This window comes from Suricata suricatta, chromosome 11 (assembly GCF_006229205.1).
Source record: "Suricata suricatta isolate VVHF042 chromosome 11, meerkat_22Aug2017_6uvM2_HiC, whole genome shotgun sequence".
In the NCBI taxonomy this organism is placed as follows: Eukaryota; Metazoa; Chordata; class Mammalia; order Carnivora; family Herpestidae; genus Suricata; species Suricata suricatta.
Genome location: NC_043710.1, coordinates 84,157,156 through 84,172,617, shown reverse-complemented (window position 1 = coordinate 84,172,617; position 15,462 = coordinate 84,157,156). Strand labels below are relative to the sequence as shown.

The 15,462-nt window shown below is 35.4% G+C and overlaps 1 protein-coding gene across 2 annotated transcripts in view; it reads right to left on the bottom strand.

The window, feature by feature from the left end:
• Nucleotides 1-1,123: 1,123 nt before the first annotated feature.
• The window catches only part of ZBTB44 (zinc finger and BTB domain containing 44), a 32,248-nt gene continuing 17,909 nt past the window's right edge, over nucleotides 1,124-15,462 (bottom strand). The window contains exons 2-5 of one of the 2 annotated variants that reach the window (XM_029956666.1): nucleotides 8,492-8,576; nucleotides 6,923-7,086; nucleotides 5,290-5,590; nucleotides 1,124-3,001 (exon numbers count right to left, since the gene is read on the bottom strand). In XM_029956666.1, the coding sequence (XP_029812526.1) occupies nucleotides 2,719-3,001; nucleotides 5,290-5,590; nucleotides 6,923-7,086; nucleotides 8,492-8,576 (833 nt within the window). In that variant the 3' untranslated portion in view covers nucleotides 1,124-2,718. The remainder of the gene's footprint in view (nucleotides 3,002-5,289; nucleotides 5,591-6,922; nucleotides 7,087-8,491; nucleotides 8,577-15,462) is intronic. The other variant, XM_029956667.1, reaches the window with a different exon arrangement.

Sequence of the window (15,462 nt, the reverse complement as noted above, 5' to 3'; positions counted from 1 at the left end):
ATAAAATTCTTGGTTTTAAAAAGGCAATTTATCCTGCATCCTAAAATTTAAGCCCTTAAAATATCACAAAGTTACCCTCTTGGGGCTTATGAAAGACAGCTATGCTTAAGTATTCTAAACTGAAAATTTTATTTAGTTATACTGATAATTTCTAATGGATGGCATAATGTAACTGGCTTTCATCTCTTTGCAATGTTTTCCATATATTTTGGTAAAAATTATCCATTTAGGTATCCCTCTCTTAGATGAATTATAAATAAATCCAAGTAACACTATATACAATTATCCCTTGCAGCTTAGTTTAAGCTAAAAATCCTTAAATTGCATATCAAGCAAAATGAAGAGCCTCAATGAAAAAGAAAAAAAGGACTTTGTTTATACCATTTTATGTTAAATGCTAGTTACCTGCATTGTTAAGATTTGCGGTACAGATAATAAACCAAATATACATTTTCACAGTATATTCAAATTTTTCATAAAACTTGGAAATCTGTGCAATTTGTAATTACCAATGAAAATCTAAAGTTTCCATTTGGGAAAGAATAGCCAGTGGTGGTAATCCTACATTCTGAGAACAAAGAATACTTCACAGCTGCCCAAATTGTGGGCTTTCTTAACACAGAGTTCTCAGGATAGGTAGGGGATATGCTAAAACACTTTCAATCATACAAATCCCTAAACAATTCTTACCCTATTTTTCCCCCACCCCTTTTCTACTTAGTTAAAAAAAATAACTCTTAGAACTGAAGGCAACAATGATTCCTGGTCATAGTTTTATCTATTCTTTGTTTTGCCCATATAAAATTTTAAAATTAACTCCAAGATTTATCCATTGGTAGGCACAACATTTTTCAAGAATATGTATGACATTAAAAATAAAAATTCCTGACCTTTCCAGGTGAGACACAGCAGTACTGTTACTAATAAGTTTTACAGTCTGTTGTAAAAAGTAATTCAATCCTATTAGTAAAGAAGCATAAATGATGGAAGCCCAGTATAACCTGTGTATGTTGATCTTCCTGAAGGTAATATACCCGTGTTTGGGAGCAAATGGGGAAAAACAGGTTCAAGACTGAGATAAGGAATTGGAAGCAAGACAGCAGAAATCTAGAAAAAAAAAATGTTACCTGAAAAAAATTTTTAATGAGTTTACTTTCCCTTCCTTTTACATTTGTGGGAGGAAAATCAATCACAGAATTAGCCAATTAAAAAAAAATGAAACAATAAAATCACTATAACTTAAAAACTTAATTTTATTAAGGTCTAGCACCCGAACAAAATTCAGATCTTGTGTTTTGAATAAGAAATTATTTAGTTTCTTTTTCTAGTTTAATCAGGTGTTTTCATAATTATTAACCCTTGGGTTACATAGAAAAAAGGTTATTCAAAAGTGAATATTTAGGATCAAGGTCAGTGATGCTTTAATGGCACCAGATGAAAAGTATACTTCAGTTTAGAGTATGACATAAATTTAAACTATAAATCAAAGTTTCATTTTTTTAGCAGCAAAAGAGGTGATATTAATTTAAGGGTTTTAGTTTTCCTTTAGTCTTAACAATTTCCCCCCTAGATTTATAAGTCATAGATGATCAATTTAAAGCCTCTTCTTATCTGTTACATTATTGCTTACATTGTGTAAAAACTACACTAATCCTTTTAATAAACTTGTCAATGTCTAAAAATATTTTTGAACAAAAACAATGTATCAGTGACATGGGGAACTCTGTAAACAATCTTAGTTGGGTTAAGAACATAGTCTTAACAGAGAATTCTTTTATTTTGTCCAAATCAGCACAATAAAAACATCCCCAACAATACATAAACCTATATATAAAATATAGAATATCTCCAATATTTTTCCTTTATATAATATCATGCCACTATATGCAAGAGGAAGTACTGTTCATGGGGCAAGAGGAAAAATGATTTAGGCAATGATCTAATTAGCCAGGCATTAACATTCAAAGACCAGGTAAACAACAATTTTAGTCAGAAAAGCATTATTAATAGCTTCTATGAAGTTAGGATTTATGTACTTCATTTTCCACTCCTGGTCATCTCATGTACAACCTGACTAGCTCAGTGATGGTTCTCTGCCTTCTTTCACAAAAGAAAAATTATTTGGAGTGGTACTAAAAAAGTTCAGTGAATGCCTATCCCTACACCAAATTTCACCATGAAAAATAACAGAAATGACAAAGCTTAAAAAAAATACATTGGATTTCAGAAGTATTTACCCTAATAATTTTTAAGAAAGCTTACCGTAAATATTTCCTAAACCAACAGGCTTTACAAAATATTGTACAATGTCCTGTGTAAAGGAGTAAACATCTATTCAGGCTGTCAAATTCTGTTCAGTAATTTGTTTCTGGTGTACCCTTTCATCTCAGGAAGGTCAACAGTCATCTAAATTCTTCTTTACCTAATGATTTTGTTAGCCTACTTTTAACAATGGAAGAAGAAACTGATATAGGCTTGAAGTCAACTCGTTCTCTTTAAGTCTCATAGTTTCAATTATGTTTCAACATCATGTTATTGTGCACTTACAGAAGCAATCTCTCAGTCATGAAAAATAAAACATCAGTGGTGGGGCTTACAAAGTAAAAAGGGAAATTCTTTCCCAAACGCTTTTTTGTTTAAAAAATTAAATTAAATTTAAATGTACAAGACCAAGCACAGGCACTTTCCAAAAACCAAAAATGAAGTCAAACCATGAAATTATTCAATGGTTATAGAAGACAGCTCTGATTTGGGGGGGTCATCTCTGGTTGCCTCGGCACAAGCACTGGTCTTTGGCTGCTCTGGCATTTCTTCCTCTTTTTCTGCCAGCCCACCAAGAGACCCCAAGGGGAAAGTGCTTTCACAATTCTGGGTCGAGGAGACCTGTGAAATTACAGGCATTTGAACAGAGGAGTTGCTTTCAAAACTGTGTTCTCCAAGATCATACTGAACAAGAGTCTCTTCTTGCTCCTGGTTTAAGTAGTCCGGTACTAGGAAATCACTAAGAGGCAAAGGATGAAAGAGGGAGTTAATTTTCATACCAGTAATAAATTAGCCACAATAAAAAGACCTGGTTTGTAAAACAAGATTGGGATTTTTCATTTCTCTAGTTCTTGACTAATTATAACTCAGGATATTCAAATTCTTAAACTTTCCTAAATATGAGCCCAAGCCACCCATCAGAACCAAAGTATATCAACTCTACTACCAATAGATAGGATTATCAGCTTCACTGTCACTTTAGACACCTAAGCAGCCTTTCCTTCTATGTAGAAGAGTTTCTGTATACAAATACAATTAGCATGCTCACTTAAGCAAATATCATTTGAATACCTTATACTTAACGTTTCTGAGATTATATGCTAATTAAGAGGTATATAAACCTAGCTTTTTATTACTTCCTGGATAGAAGTTAGTTAAAAAGCTAAGTCCTTGGGGCACCTGGGTGGCTCAGTTGGCTGAGCATCCTGCTTTGGCTCAGGTCATATCTCACGGTTCATGGGTTCAAGCCCTGCGTCAGGCTCTGTGCTGACAGCTAGCTCAGAGCCTGGAGACTGCTTTCAGATTCTGTGTCTCCCTCTCTTTCTCTGACCCTCCCGTTCACGCTGTCTCTCTCTCTCTCTCAAAAAAAAAATAAAATAAAACATTACGAAAATTAAAAACAAAGAAATTAAGTCTTTATGTATAAATGGCATTATACGTAATATACTATACAGAGAAATATAAAGAATAGTTTATGTGTATTCTATTAGATTTAGTATACGAAAACAATAAAAAATTCCATTAGAAGGAGGAATTGAAAATGAATGCCATGAAATTGGTTATATATCAGTCTTCAGAAAGTATTTATTAATATTGCAAATATTTAATATTATGCTGATAGGATTAAATAAATATTTAATAACTAAATATGGACAATAAAATACACCAAAATTTTAACAACAGTGGATGTTAACCCCGGGTAGTAAGATCAGAAAATATTTTTTTATATTTTATAGTTTCCTACATTTACTAAGTTTTCTACTATAAGCATATTTTTGTAGTTAAAAAAACATTTAGATGCTTTAATTAAATCTATTGCTGGACCTAAAAAGTTCATTCTACTAGGAATGTCAATAACTAATACATTTAAGAAGGTGGTTTATAATCTGATTGTCCAGTATTAATAAAAAAATCAAAATCTGTTCATTTGCAAAGCAATTTAAAATGTCTAGGTTTTATTTTTTAAAAAATCTTCAGGTTAGAAAGAATGGAGGATAGAAGGTTCTGTACAGGGAAGATATAGGCAATAGGAGCGGTTAACTGAGATACTATTTTAGTTCTGAACAAACAATGTCTGATACGATATGTATAATTTAGGCTTAGTGATAGGACAACCAGATACTCATAGATGATTAAACAACATGAATGTTGGGTCTGAAGAGAAAAAAAATCTGTGCAGGAATAATTTGGAATTTATTGAAAAATAAGATTTAAGAAATAAAGCTGGTTTAAAATTTAAAAGTTTAGAAAGATTTCATTTTATAAAAAATTAAGGATTCCTACAGATGTATATTTTTGATAAAGTATTAAGAAAACAGTTTTATATTTAGAGACCTCTGAAATCACCTTTAAAGCTTACATTTTATCTGTCTCTATGCTTTAGGCTTCTTCATTTGTACTGTGACATGTTCAATCATAATGCCAGTTAGTGGTAGAGTCAGAACTAAACCTTTATTTCCTTGGACACTCTATAAATCAGAAAGGAACTCTATCATAAATTATTAATGAAAAGCATGGAGCTTTAAATTGAAAGAAAAAGGAAATTTGACTTAATCATATCCATTATAACTGCTGTTGAAGTTCCTTTCTTTATTGATAAATATATATTCCTTTATATAGAATTTAAAAAAAGTGGTAAAAAATTTTTTTTGACATCCAAAGAGTCTGAATTAATCCAATACCACTAAAGATCATCTGACATGGTAACTTTTCCAATAAGGTCTAAATTACTTTAAGCTTAATTATTAAAAAAACAAAAAAACCCAAAAAAGACAAAGCAAGAGATAAGTAGTCTATTCCCAGAAGGAAAAAATTTCCAATACCAACTAGAAAAATATTTATAATTGTATATACTTAGAAGATCCAGCAAAATTGTATCAGATCAAGAGATGAGAATATGGACAGTGGAAATTTAAAAGGAATGTGACCGAGAAGCTAGCAACCTGGTAAGCATAGCAGGCCGCCTTGACAGCAGGGAAAGAGAGTTTAGTAAGCGGTTTTCCTGGCTCGTTTTGCTGTGCGCCTCACCTGCTCTGGAAGTAGTTTGCTAGCTCTGACGCTTCATGGTTCAGACTCCTCAGGTGCACGATTAAATTTCCAGAGTTGGTGAACATGGCGCCACATGTTTTGCACTCGTAAATCCGAGGCTTGCGGATAATGTGCCGGGAAACCCTCATGTGGTGTTTATATTCCCCGAAGGAAGTGAAAGTGGCACTACATATCTGGCACCGGAAACAGCGTTTACCTTCATGCTTTAGGCGATGCATCTTTAGCGAGTAAGCCCTGGTGAACTTTTTCCCACAGCGGTCACATTGAAATGGTTTAATTCCTACAAAATAAAGCAAAACAAAATATTATCTAAAATCAAAATAAAGTGAAAGGTTATAAACCTCAAAAATTTCTGAACAACAATTTTGTAGCAATAGGTAATTTAAAAAGGCAAAAATCACTAGCAAAAATGGATTCCAATTCAACATCTCAGAAAAGGTACAGAATATTTGAAAAGTTACTAGTGCTTACAAAAAAGAAAAAAAGAAAAAAAAAAAAGAAAGGCATTAGAGAGGCGAACTAGTTAATATATACTCAAGCTGATTTTTTAATATTCTTCTAAATAATCTATTTAACAGACTTCAAAACATAACCAAAGTATTTAAAAAGCATCAAATCCCCATAAAACATTATTTCATTTCATTGAAGTAGTAGGGTTTACATTGAAAAGATGTGAAAATGTACCTATTCTTTATTCCGAGAGAGAAATGAGAAGAAACATCTATGAACATAATTAATAATCATGGTAGAATTATCATTTGGTGAACTGGACTTTTGGGCATATAATGTAAAGTGATAAAAAATATGTAGAAACTAATATGTGAATTATTAAGTATATTAAGTGTCTCTTCAATTAGCATAGTTTTGGCAAAAGAAATGTAAAAACCTTCAAAATACAATCTGTTGATTTAAGTCATAGGGAATTGATGTTAGCTCAGGGACTATTAGACCTATCTACAGAAGAGCAAAGCAAGAAGACAACACAGTTGAAAACAGCAGCAAAGATTTCCTACTCGAGGTGTTTATCCACAAGAATTTTGTTGCCTTTTTGTGATCAATGAACTTAAATTTCAAATGTTTTACATGTCATTTATTCAGAATCTTTTATCCTAAAAAATGCTAAAATGCTGATTAGTCAGGGCAGAGAAATTCAGGATTGCAGAATTAGAATTAAATTTTGAATAATTAAATTTAAATTTCTAAAAACACTTTTTTATTTGGAAATAATTCCAACTATAAAGAGAAGTTACAAGAAGAATATAAAGAACAGCAATAAATACCCTTTTAATTCCATTTGCTCTACCATCTGTTATCTGTGCTTCTCTATCATACATATATACACACACATAATACACCCAATACCTTTCACTTACGTATTACAGACACATACCCCACCAAGTTTTAATCTGAACACTTATGCCTGTGGCAAATATATTGTATTAAACAAATAGCTTTCTAACACTGTACCATTTTAGCAATAGACTTAGGCTTATTTGATTTCTCAGAGACATATATTTTAAACTCAAAAACATCTGTTTTCTATTTTTAACTGGGATTCCAAATATGATGTTTCAAGTACTAATTTATGCAACAATAGGGAAGACGACCTTACCTGAGTGGATGAGCATGTGCTGTTTTAGGTTCTGAATACGGGTGAATCGTACCCCACAAGTTGGACACTGAAAAGGTCTATCTGGACCGTTTGGACTTGGTCGTTCCGTACTGCTGGTAGAAGGAGCTATGTAGAGTTGGTAAGGATACTGAACATTTTCCAACCTAAAACAAGACCAAAGAAGGGAACCAGATTCTAATTTTTAAGTTGAATAAACATTTCTGCACAACATTAAATGAACAAAAAACCCCCCACTTTTTGAAGAGTTTAACTGTTAGATTAAAAGTTTCATTTATAGCAATATGAAATACAATGTTGAATTGCCCAGAATGTCCAACATCTGAAAGACATATTATCACAGAATATATCATAAATGGTTTTGCCTTAGAAATTTTAATCTCTTTAATCATTTCCTTCCTACTACTGCTTTAATTTAGGCCCTCATCAATACAAAGCTGAATTAGTAACTCCCTCTCTTTAGCCCCTGACCTCTCCAATCCATCCTTCCGTTTCACAGTGATCTCTCTGATTAAATCAGCCCCCTATTTAAAATCCGACAATGGCTGTTATCTTCAGAATAAAGTCTAAACACCTCTGCAAGGTATACAAACCTCATGATCTGGGTTCTGCGTACTTTCCCAGCCTCATTTCTTCTCATATTCCCTAAACATACCATATACCAAGCAGTTCCTAATAGTTCTCTCTCAATGCTCTACTTGTGTACATTTAACTGATGATGATGCTCTGTAGAGTTGGGTATGACTAGATGAGCAAGGTTTAGAAGGGGATTTAGAGGTCTTGGCCATGTTAAATTTGAAATGCCCTTATATATCTATGTGGAGATATGAAGCAGGGAGGGATAATTCGAAGATAATGACTTGGGATTTATGGGCAGAGAGATAAGGATTTGGCAAACTTTTCTGTAGTAGGGCAAACAGTAAGTATTTTTCACTTTGCACACCACATGATCTGTTTCAACCACTCAACTCTGCCATCCAGACAATGTATAAAAAATGAACATGGCTATATTAGAACACCTGACTTACAAATAAAGGTGGTGAACTAGATTTGGCTCACAGTTCACAGTTCACCCTTAGATACTATTTAAAAATGATGGGGCTGAGCAGTTCTTAAAATGCCAAATAAACCTTGTACAGGTGGTCTACTTTATGATGTAATAATGCTACCTCTTTATTCTGAAAAAAGAAAATGAGGTACCCAATAAACTTCTTACATAATTCCCAGTTAAAGTGTCTGAATTTACAGTTGCAAGTACAACCCCCTCTTTTTAAAGTTTATTTATTTTTGAGAGAGAAAGAGAGAGAGAGAGACACTGAGAAAGAGGATGTGCACTGGAGTATGGGAGAGAGGTGGGGAGAGGGGGAGAGAGAGAAGAGAATCCCAAGCAGGTCCATGCTCAGCATGGAGCCAAACTTGGAGCTCAATCCCATGACTGCGAGATCATGACCTGAGCCTATATCAAGAGTGGACACTTAACTGACTGAGCCAACCAGATACCCCATAAGTACACCCTTTTATAAGAAAATGACAGACTATGTCGGTACTAACCGATCATCATCATCTGCATGAGCATTAGTGCTAGAAGTGTTTTGAAGTGTAGGTAACCCTTCAGTGACGCCTTCATCTACTGAACCTGTGAATAAAAGGAAAAAAGGAGGACAGCAGTCAATACTTCAGTATAAATATTAATTGCAATCTGTATCTCCAAACCCCTAAAACAAAGAATATAAAAGACAAGAGCCTTATATTACTATCTAAATTCTTTTAGGGGTGTTGCTTTGATAGATTTCAGAAATAAACTCAAATGTAAACTAAACAAAAATTCACATAAAATTAATGTTATAACAATCATTTAAGGAAGTACTGTTTTCACTTTTGAAAACTTGTCATAGGATTACTGTACATAGAAATGAAAAAAAATTTTTGTTGTTGTTGTTTTTTAAATTTATTTTTGACAGAGAGAGACAGTACAAGCAGGGGAGGGTAAAAGAGAGAGGGAAACACAGAATCCGAGGCAGGCTCCAAGCTCTGAGCTAGCTGTCAGCACAGAGCCTGACATGGGGCTCAAACTCGAGGACTGTGAGATCATGACCTGAACTGAAGTCTGTTGCTCAACCGACTGAGCCACCCAGGTACTCCAGTACATAGAATTTTTATGTAGACTTAAAAAAAAACAGCTATAAGGTGAATGCCTACCTGTGCAACCTCCACACAAGTCTCACTAATACAATGCCAGCATCCCAGAAGTCCCAATTTACCCCTCCCAAATCACAAACCCTTCCTCCCAAGAGGTAACCACTGTCCTGTCTTTTATGGCCATTATTTCATTCCCTTTTTCTTGTTCTTCCTCTTCTTAAGTGTAATTTTGTCTCCAACACATATACCTACAAAGCAGGGGTTGGTTCTTGCTGGAACAGGGCCATGAACCATCTAGGGCTGCTTTTACAACACAGTGGCAGAGTGTAGTTACAGTTATGACAGAGACCATGAGGCAGTTAAGTCTAAAATATTTACTGTCATGCCCTTTAAGGGTAACTGGCCACCCTCACCATCAATATACAGTTTAGTGTTACTGCTTGCAAGCTTTATATAACTTGAGTTACACTATATGTATTCTTATGTCCTCTTTCCTTCAATACTGTGGACAGATCCATGCTGTTACAGGAGAATGAAGTTTAAACAGTATAATATTAATAATCTACCCATTTTACTCTTAATGACGGACAGTTTCAGGCTATTATGAATAATGCTGCTGTGAATATTCTTGTACAAGTAACTTAATACATATGTGCATGTATTCTAGGGTACCTATACTTATGAATGAAATTGCTTAGATCATAGGATACGTATATCTGACTTTATCAGAAAGTGCTAAACTCTTTTCCAAAGTGATGGTACTAAATTTACATCACTACTTGCAGTGTATGAGTTATGTCATTCTACCTCATCAACACTTGGTAGGTATTGTTGGATTTAAAAATTTTTGCCCATTTGGTGGGTGTGTAGCAATATTTCATTGTGGTTTGAGTTTTATTTCCCTTATTACTAATCAGGTTGAGCACCTTTTCACATATATACTGAACCCCCTGTTTGGGGAGATGCCTGTTCGAGGCTTGTTTTTCAGTTGTTTGCTTCTTACTATGAGGTTTCTTTTTTCGTTATTTTATTGATACATGTTACAAATACTTTTCCCTCTTCCATGGCTTATTGATTTAGTCTTCTGATGACCAAAATTTTTTAAAATTCACATCCAAGTTAGTTAGCGTGTAGTGCAACAATGATTTCAGGAGTAGATTCCTTAATTCCCCTTAACCATTTAGCCCATCTCCCCCTCCCACAGCCCCTCCAGTAACCCTGTTTGTTCTCCATTATTTGAGTCTCTTATGTTTTGTCCACCTCCCTGTTTTTATATTATGTCTGCTTCCCTTCCCTTATGTTCATCTGTTTTGTATCTTAAAGTCCTCATATGAGTGAAGTCATATATTTGTTTTTCCCTAATTTTGCTTAGTATAATACCCTTCCAGTTCCATCCATTTAATTGCAAATGGCAAGATTTCATTCTTTTTGGTTGCTGAGTAACACTCCATTATGTGTATGTGTATATACACATACTACTTCTTTATCCATTCATCCATCGATGGACATGTGAGCTCTTTCCATACTTTGGATATTGTTGATAGTGCTGCTATAAACATTGGGGTGCATGTGCCCCTTCGAAACAGTACACCTATATCCCTTGGATAAATACCTAGTAGTGCAATTGCTGAGTCGTAGGGTAGTTCTAGTTATAATTTTCTGAGGAACCTCCATACTGTTTTCCAGAGTGGATGCACCAGTTTGCATTCCCACCAGCAGTGTAAAAGAGATCCTCTTTGTCCACATCCTCACAAATGTCTGTTGCTGCCTGAGTTGTTAATGTTAGCCATTCTGACGGGTGTGAGATGGTATCTCATTGTGGTTTTGATTTGTATTTTCCTGATGATGAATGATGCTGAGCATTTTTTCATGTGTTGGTTGGCCATCTGGATGTCTTCTTTGGAAAAGTGTATATTCATGTCTTTTACTTACCCATTTCTTCACTGGATTGTTTTCTGGGAGTTGAGTTTGGTAAGTTCTTTATAGATTTTAGATACTGATCCTTTATCTGATATGTCGTTTGCAAATATATTATCCAATTCCACTGGTTGCCTTTTATAGTTTTGCTGACTGTTTCCTTTGCTGTGCAGAAGACTTTTATTTTGATGAGGTCCTAATAGTTCATTTTTGCTTTTGTTTCCCTAGCCTCCTGAGACATGTTGAGTAAGAAGTCGGTGCAGCCAAGGTCAAGGAGGTTTTTGGCTGCTTTCTCCTCGAGGATTTTGATGGCTTACATCTTAAATTTAGGTCTTTCATCCATTTTATTCTTGTGTATGGTGTAAGAAAGTGGCTGATGACCAAAATTTAAATTTTATTTTTTAAACCTGGGATTATTATGTCAAGAGGTTTAACATTAAAAAAAATTTTTTTTAATGTTTTATTTTTGAGAGAGAGCAAGAGAGCGAGTGCACACGTGCATGAGCAGGGGAGGGGCAGAAAGAGAGGGAGACATAGAATCCAAAGCAGGCCCTAGGCTCTGAGCTGTCAGCACTGAGTCTGATGTGCGGCTCAACTTCATGAACCATGAGCTCATGACCTGGGTCAAAGTTAGATGCTTAACTGACTGAGCCACCCAGGTGTCCCTAAATATTTAAATTTTAATTTCACTGAATTCATTAGGATTTTCCTTTATGGCTGTGGCTTTTTGGTCTTATTTTTTAAAGTTCTGGGGCAAATGGCCAGCTCCGTTTGTGGAGCGGGAAACTCTTTATATCAGGGCTGTGAGTTTGAGTCCCATGTTGGGTACAGAGATCACTTAAAAATAAAACCTTAATGAAAAAATGAAATAACAATAAAAATCCTTATTTCAAATTATCTTATGAAAAATTTTTGTTCTGACCTAGACATTTAAGTTTTTTTAAAAAATTTATTTATTTTGAGAGAAAGCGAGTATGAGAGTGTGGAGAAGGGGCAGAGAGAGAGAAGAGAGAGAGAATCCGAAGCAGTCTCTGCGCCGTCAGTGTAGATATCACAGACTCGAACTTACGAACTGTGAGATTATGACATGGGCTGAAATCAAGAGTTGGACACAACTGACTGAGCCACCAGGTGCCCCAGGTCTTTTCTTTAATCTACCTGGAGCTGATTTCATAATCAAACACATTTATTGAAGTCTGTCTTTTCTTCTCTGTTCTGCAGTGCTCTAAGTGCTCTCCTGCATGGGTGTGTTTTCAGGTTCTCTACCAGTCCCATCGGTTTGTCTCAACTTATATTAATGCCAATGTTTCGTTATTAGAGGTTTTTAAATCTTGCTATCAGATAGAACAGCAAGTCTTCTCACGTTGTTCATTTGTTTCCTGAATACCTTGGCTATTCTTGGCTCTTTGCATTTCTTTATATATTTTAAAATGAGCTTGTTAAAAATAAATGATAATAATCATTCTATTTCCCCTCTATTAGTTTGGAAATTACATAATCCTTACCCCCTTTTTACTGGTTACTTTGGAAACTAGACACATAATTATCAAAGTCTAAGTTAAACAAAACCTTTGAACATTAAGGATCTTAGAACAGTTTAACTCCAATTTCCAGACACTCTTACTCTGCAACTTATGAGTTATTGTGATATTTTACTTGTTTTGACAAAGCTCCACAAGACATTGTTATTTTATGCAAGCAATATTTACCTACATTAATCCATTCACTTCACTTCTTCCTTCAGTCTTCATTCCTTCTTATATTAGACCTTCCAACTGTACACACTTTGCTTCTGCCTGAAGCGTCCTTAAGAACTTTCTTCTGTGAGGATTCGTTGATGAATCCTGTTTCCATTTCTTTGAAAATACCTATTATTTTATATTCATTCTTGAGAGCTACTTTCACTGTATGCAGACATCTACACAAACTGTTATTTTCTTTTAGCACACTGAGGATATTATCCCACTGGTTTCTGATGCTATTAAAACGTCATTCTTCTGAAGGTAATGTCTTGTTTTGTCTTATTATTTTCTAAATTTTCTCTATAATATGTCTAGCTTTGTACTTTTATTATTCCTATTTGAGATTTCCTGGTCTCGAATCTATGGATTGATATCTTTCATCAATTCTAGAAAATTCTCGTTCTCCATTCTTTTCTTAGGACTTCATCAAACCTCTGTTTGTATTGTCCATAACCCTTATCCTCCTCTCCACTGTAGTTTCTACCACTGTCTCTGTGATGGTTAATTTTGTGTATCAACTCAACTGGGCTAAGGGATGCCTAGATAGCTGGTAAACCATTATTCCTGGGTGTGTGTATAAGAACATTTCTGAGAAGATTAGCATTTGAATTGGTAAACTAAGTAAAGAAGACACTCCACCACGGTGGGGTATCATTCAGTCCACTAAGGCCAAAATAGAACAAAAAGCTAGAAGGGTAAATTTGCTTTCTCCTTGAGCTCGGGTATCCACTTTCTCCTGTTCTTGGACTTCCAGTTTGTGGGCCTTGGACTTGGGATTTATACCCAACATCAACCCTCCAGTTCTAAGACTTTCAGATTTATAGTGGAATGACACCACCAGCTTTCCAGGTCCAGCTGGCAAGATGGTGGACTGTGGGACTTAGCCACTATAATCATGTGACTGAATCCCTAAGATATCTCCTATAAACACCCTATTGGTTCTGTTTCTCTGGAGGACCCTAATACAAAATAGTCTCTCTCTGGGCAGCAATCAGGTGATTTCTTTAAATTTATCTCCTGATTCATCAATTCTCTCTTCTGCAAAGTCCAGTCTGCTGCCAAAGTGTTGACAGAGTTCTTTTATTTGGTTACTTTTTTCTTTTCTAGAAGTTCTATCCCCTCAAATGTGCTATAAGTTTTCTATAGTATACTGTTGTCTGTAATTACTGTTCAAGCTTGTTTATTTCATGAAACCTATAAGCATATTTATTTTATATCTATGCATAAAAACTATGCCAGTTTATTTCTGCTGCCTGTTTTTGTTTTCCTGTTGGTTATCTCTCTGCCATGTTTCCTTGTGTGTCCTAGTTGTTTTTCACAGTGATTACTGCCCTTGAAAAGGACTTGTAGAGGAATGATTTGCTAAGGTGAGGATGAATATGCCCTGTTCAGAGAAGCTCTGCTTGCATATTCTGCTATGTTCCTGGAGGGCACTAACTAACAAATTCAATGAAATTCCCTGGCCTATTGGTACAAGGAATAATCAGGATCTAAATCTACAAGAAGGCTGGTCACTGGCCAAAACTTCTCAGGGATGTGTTTTTTATCTTTTCCTTTCCATTTTCTAGTTTGCCCACCGCCAAGGCAGTTGTTTCTACAGTCAGTCCCCTGGAGACTGGAGGAAGAGGAGCAGGTTTAGTTGTAGGGGGAAAGTCCTGTGGGTTCCCTACTTAATGCAGAGAAATTTCTCTAAAACTTCACAACTTTTAACATGCTCTGGGCCATAACTTCTGTTTGCCTTGCTCTCTGAGTTGATGACCAAAGCCAATTTGTGTTCTGTAAATGTCTTAGGAAACAACTGGTTTTAGTGCTCTGACATCCACTTACCTCTCTGGGTTGGGGTCCCTCCATCCCAAATTTAACCTGGTGGTTACCTAATTATCCTTTCAAATTCTTTTAAGGTAACTTAAGAAAAACAAAAACCCACATTGCTGTTTTTAGTGGGAGAGGAGGTCCAAAGACCTAGCCCTGTTCTTTTTTTTTTTTTTTTTAACATTTATTCACTTTGGGGCACCTGGGTGGCTCAGTCGGTTAAGCATCTGACTTCTGCTCAGGTCATGATCTCACGGTCCATGGGTTCGAGCCCCGCATAGGGCTCTGTGTGGACAGCTCAGAGCCTGAAGCCTGCTTCAGAATTTTTGTCTCCCTCCCTCTTTGCCCCTCTCCCACTCAGTCTCTGTCTCTCTCTCTCAAAATAAAGACATAAAAAAAATTTATTCATTTTTGAGAGAGATAAGAGTACAAGTGGGGGAGGGGCAGAGAGAGAGGGAGACACAATATTCAAATCTCTATGCTGAGCTGTCAGCATAGAGACCAATGTGGGGCTTGAACCCATGGACCGTGAGATCATGACCTGAGCTGAAGTCAGATGCTTAACCAACTGAGCCACCCAGGTGCCCCATAATAGCCTGTTCTAATCAGAGACTGACTTTGTCAATATATTTATTGTATACTGTTACACCAAAAAACAAATCTAAGCTTAAGTTTTAATAGCAAGCATGCTTTTGCCTGCAATATTTTACTGAAAGCTAAACTGAACTAACTGTAGCAGTTTGCATAATACCATCCATATACATGTGGATATTTAATAAATATCAATCATCTGTTAATAGACATTCAGAATGCAATTTCCTTCTGATGAAAACTTAGAATCCAGTATTTCAATTTTCCCCTTTGAAACATTTGAACTAGTTGACATTACTAGGAAATGAATACATTTTCCAC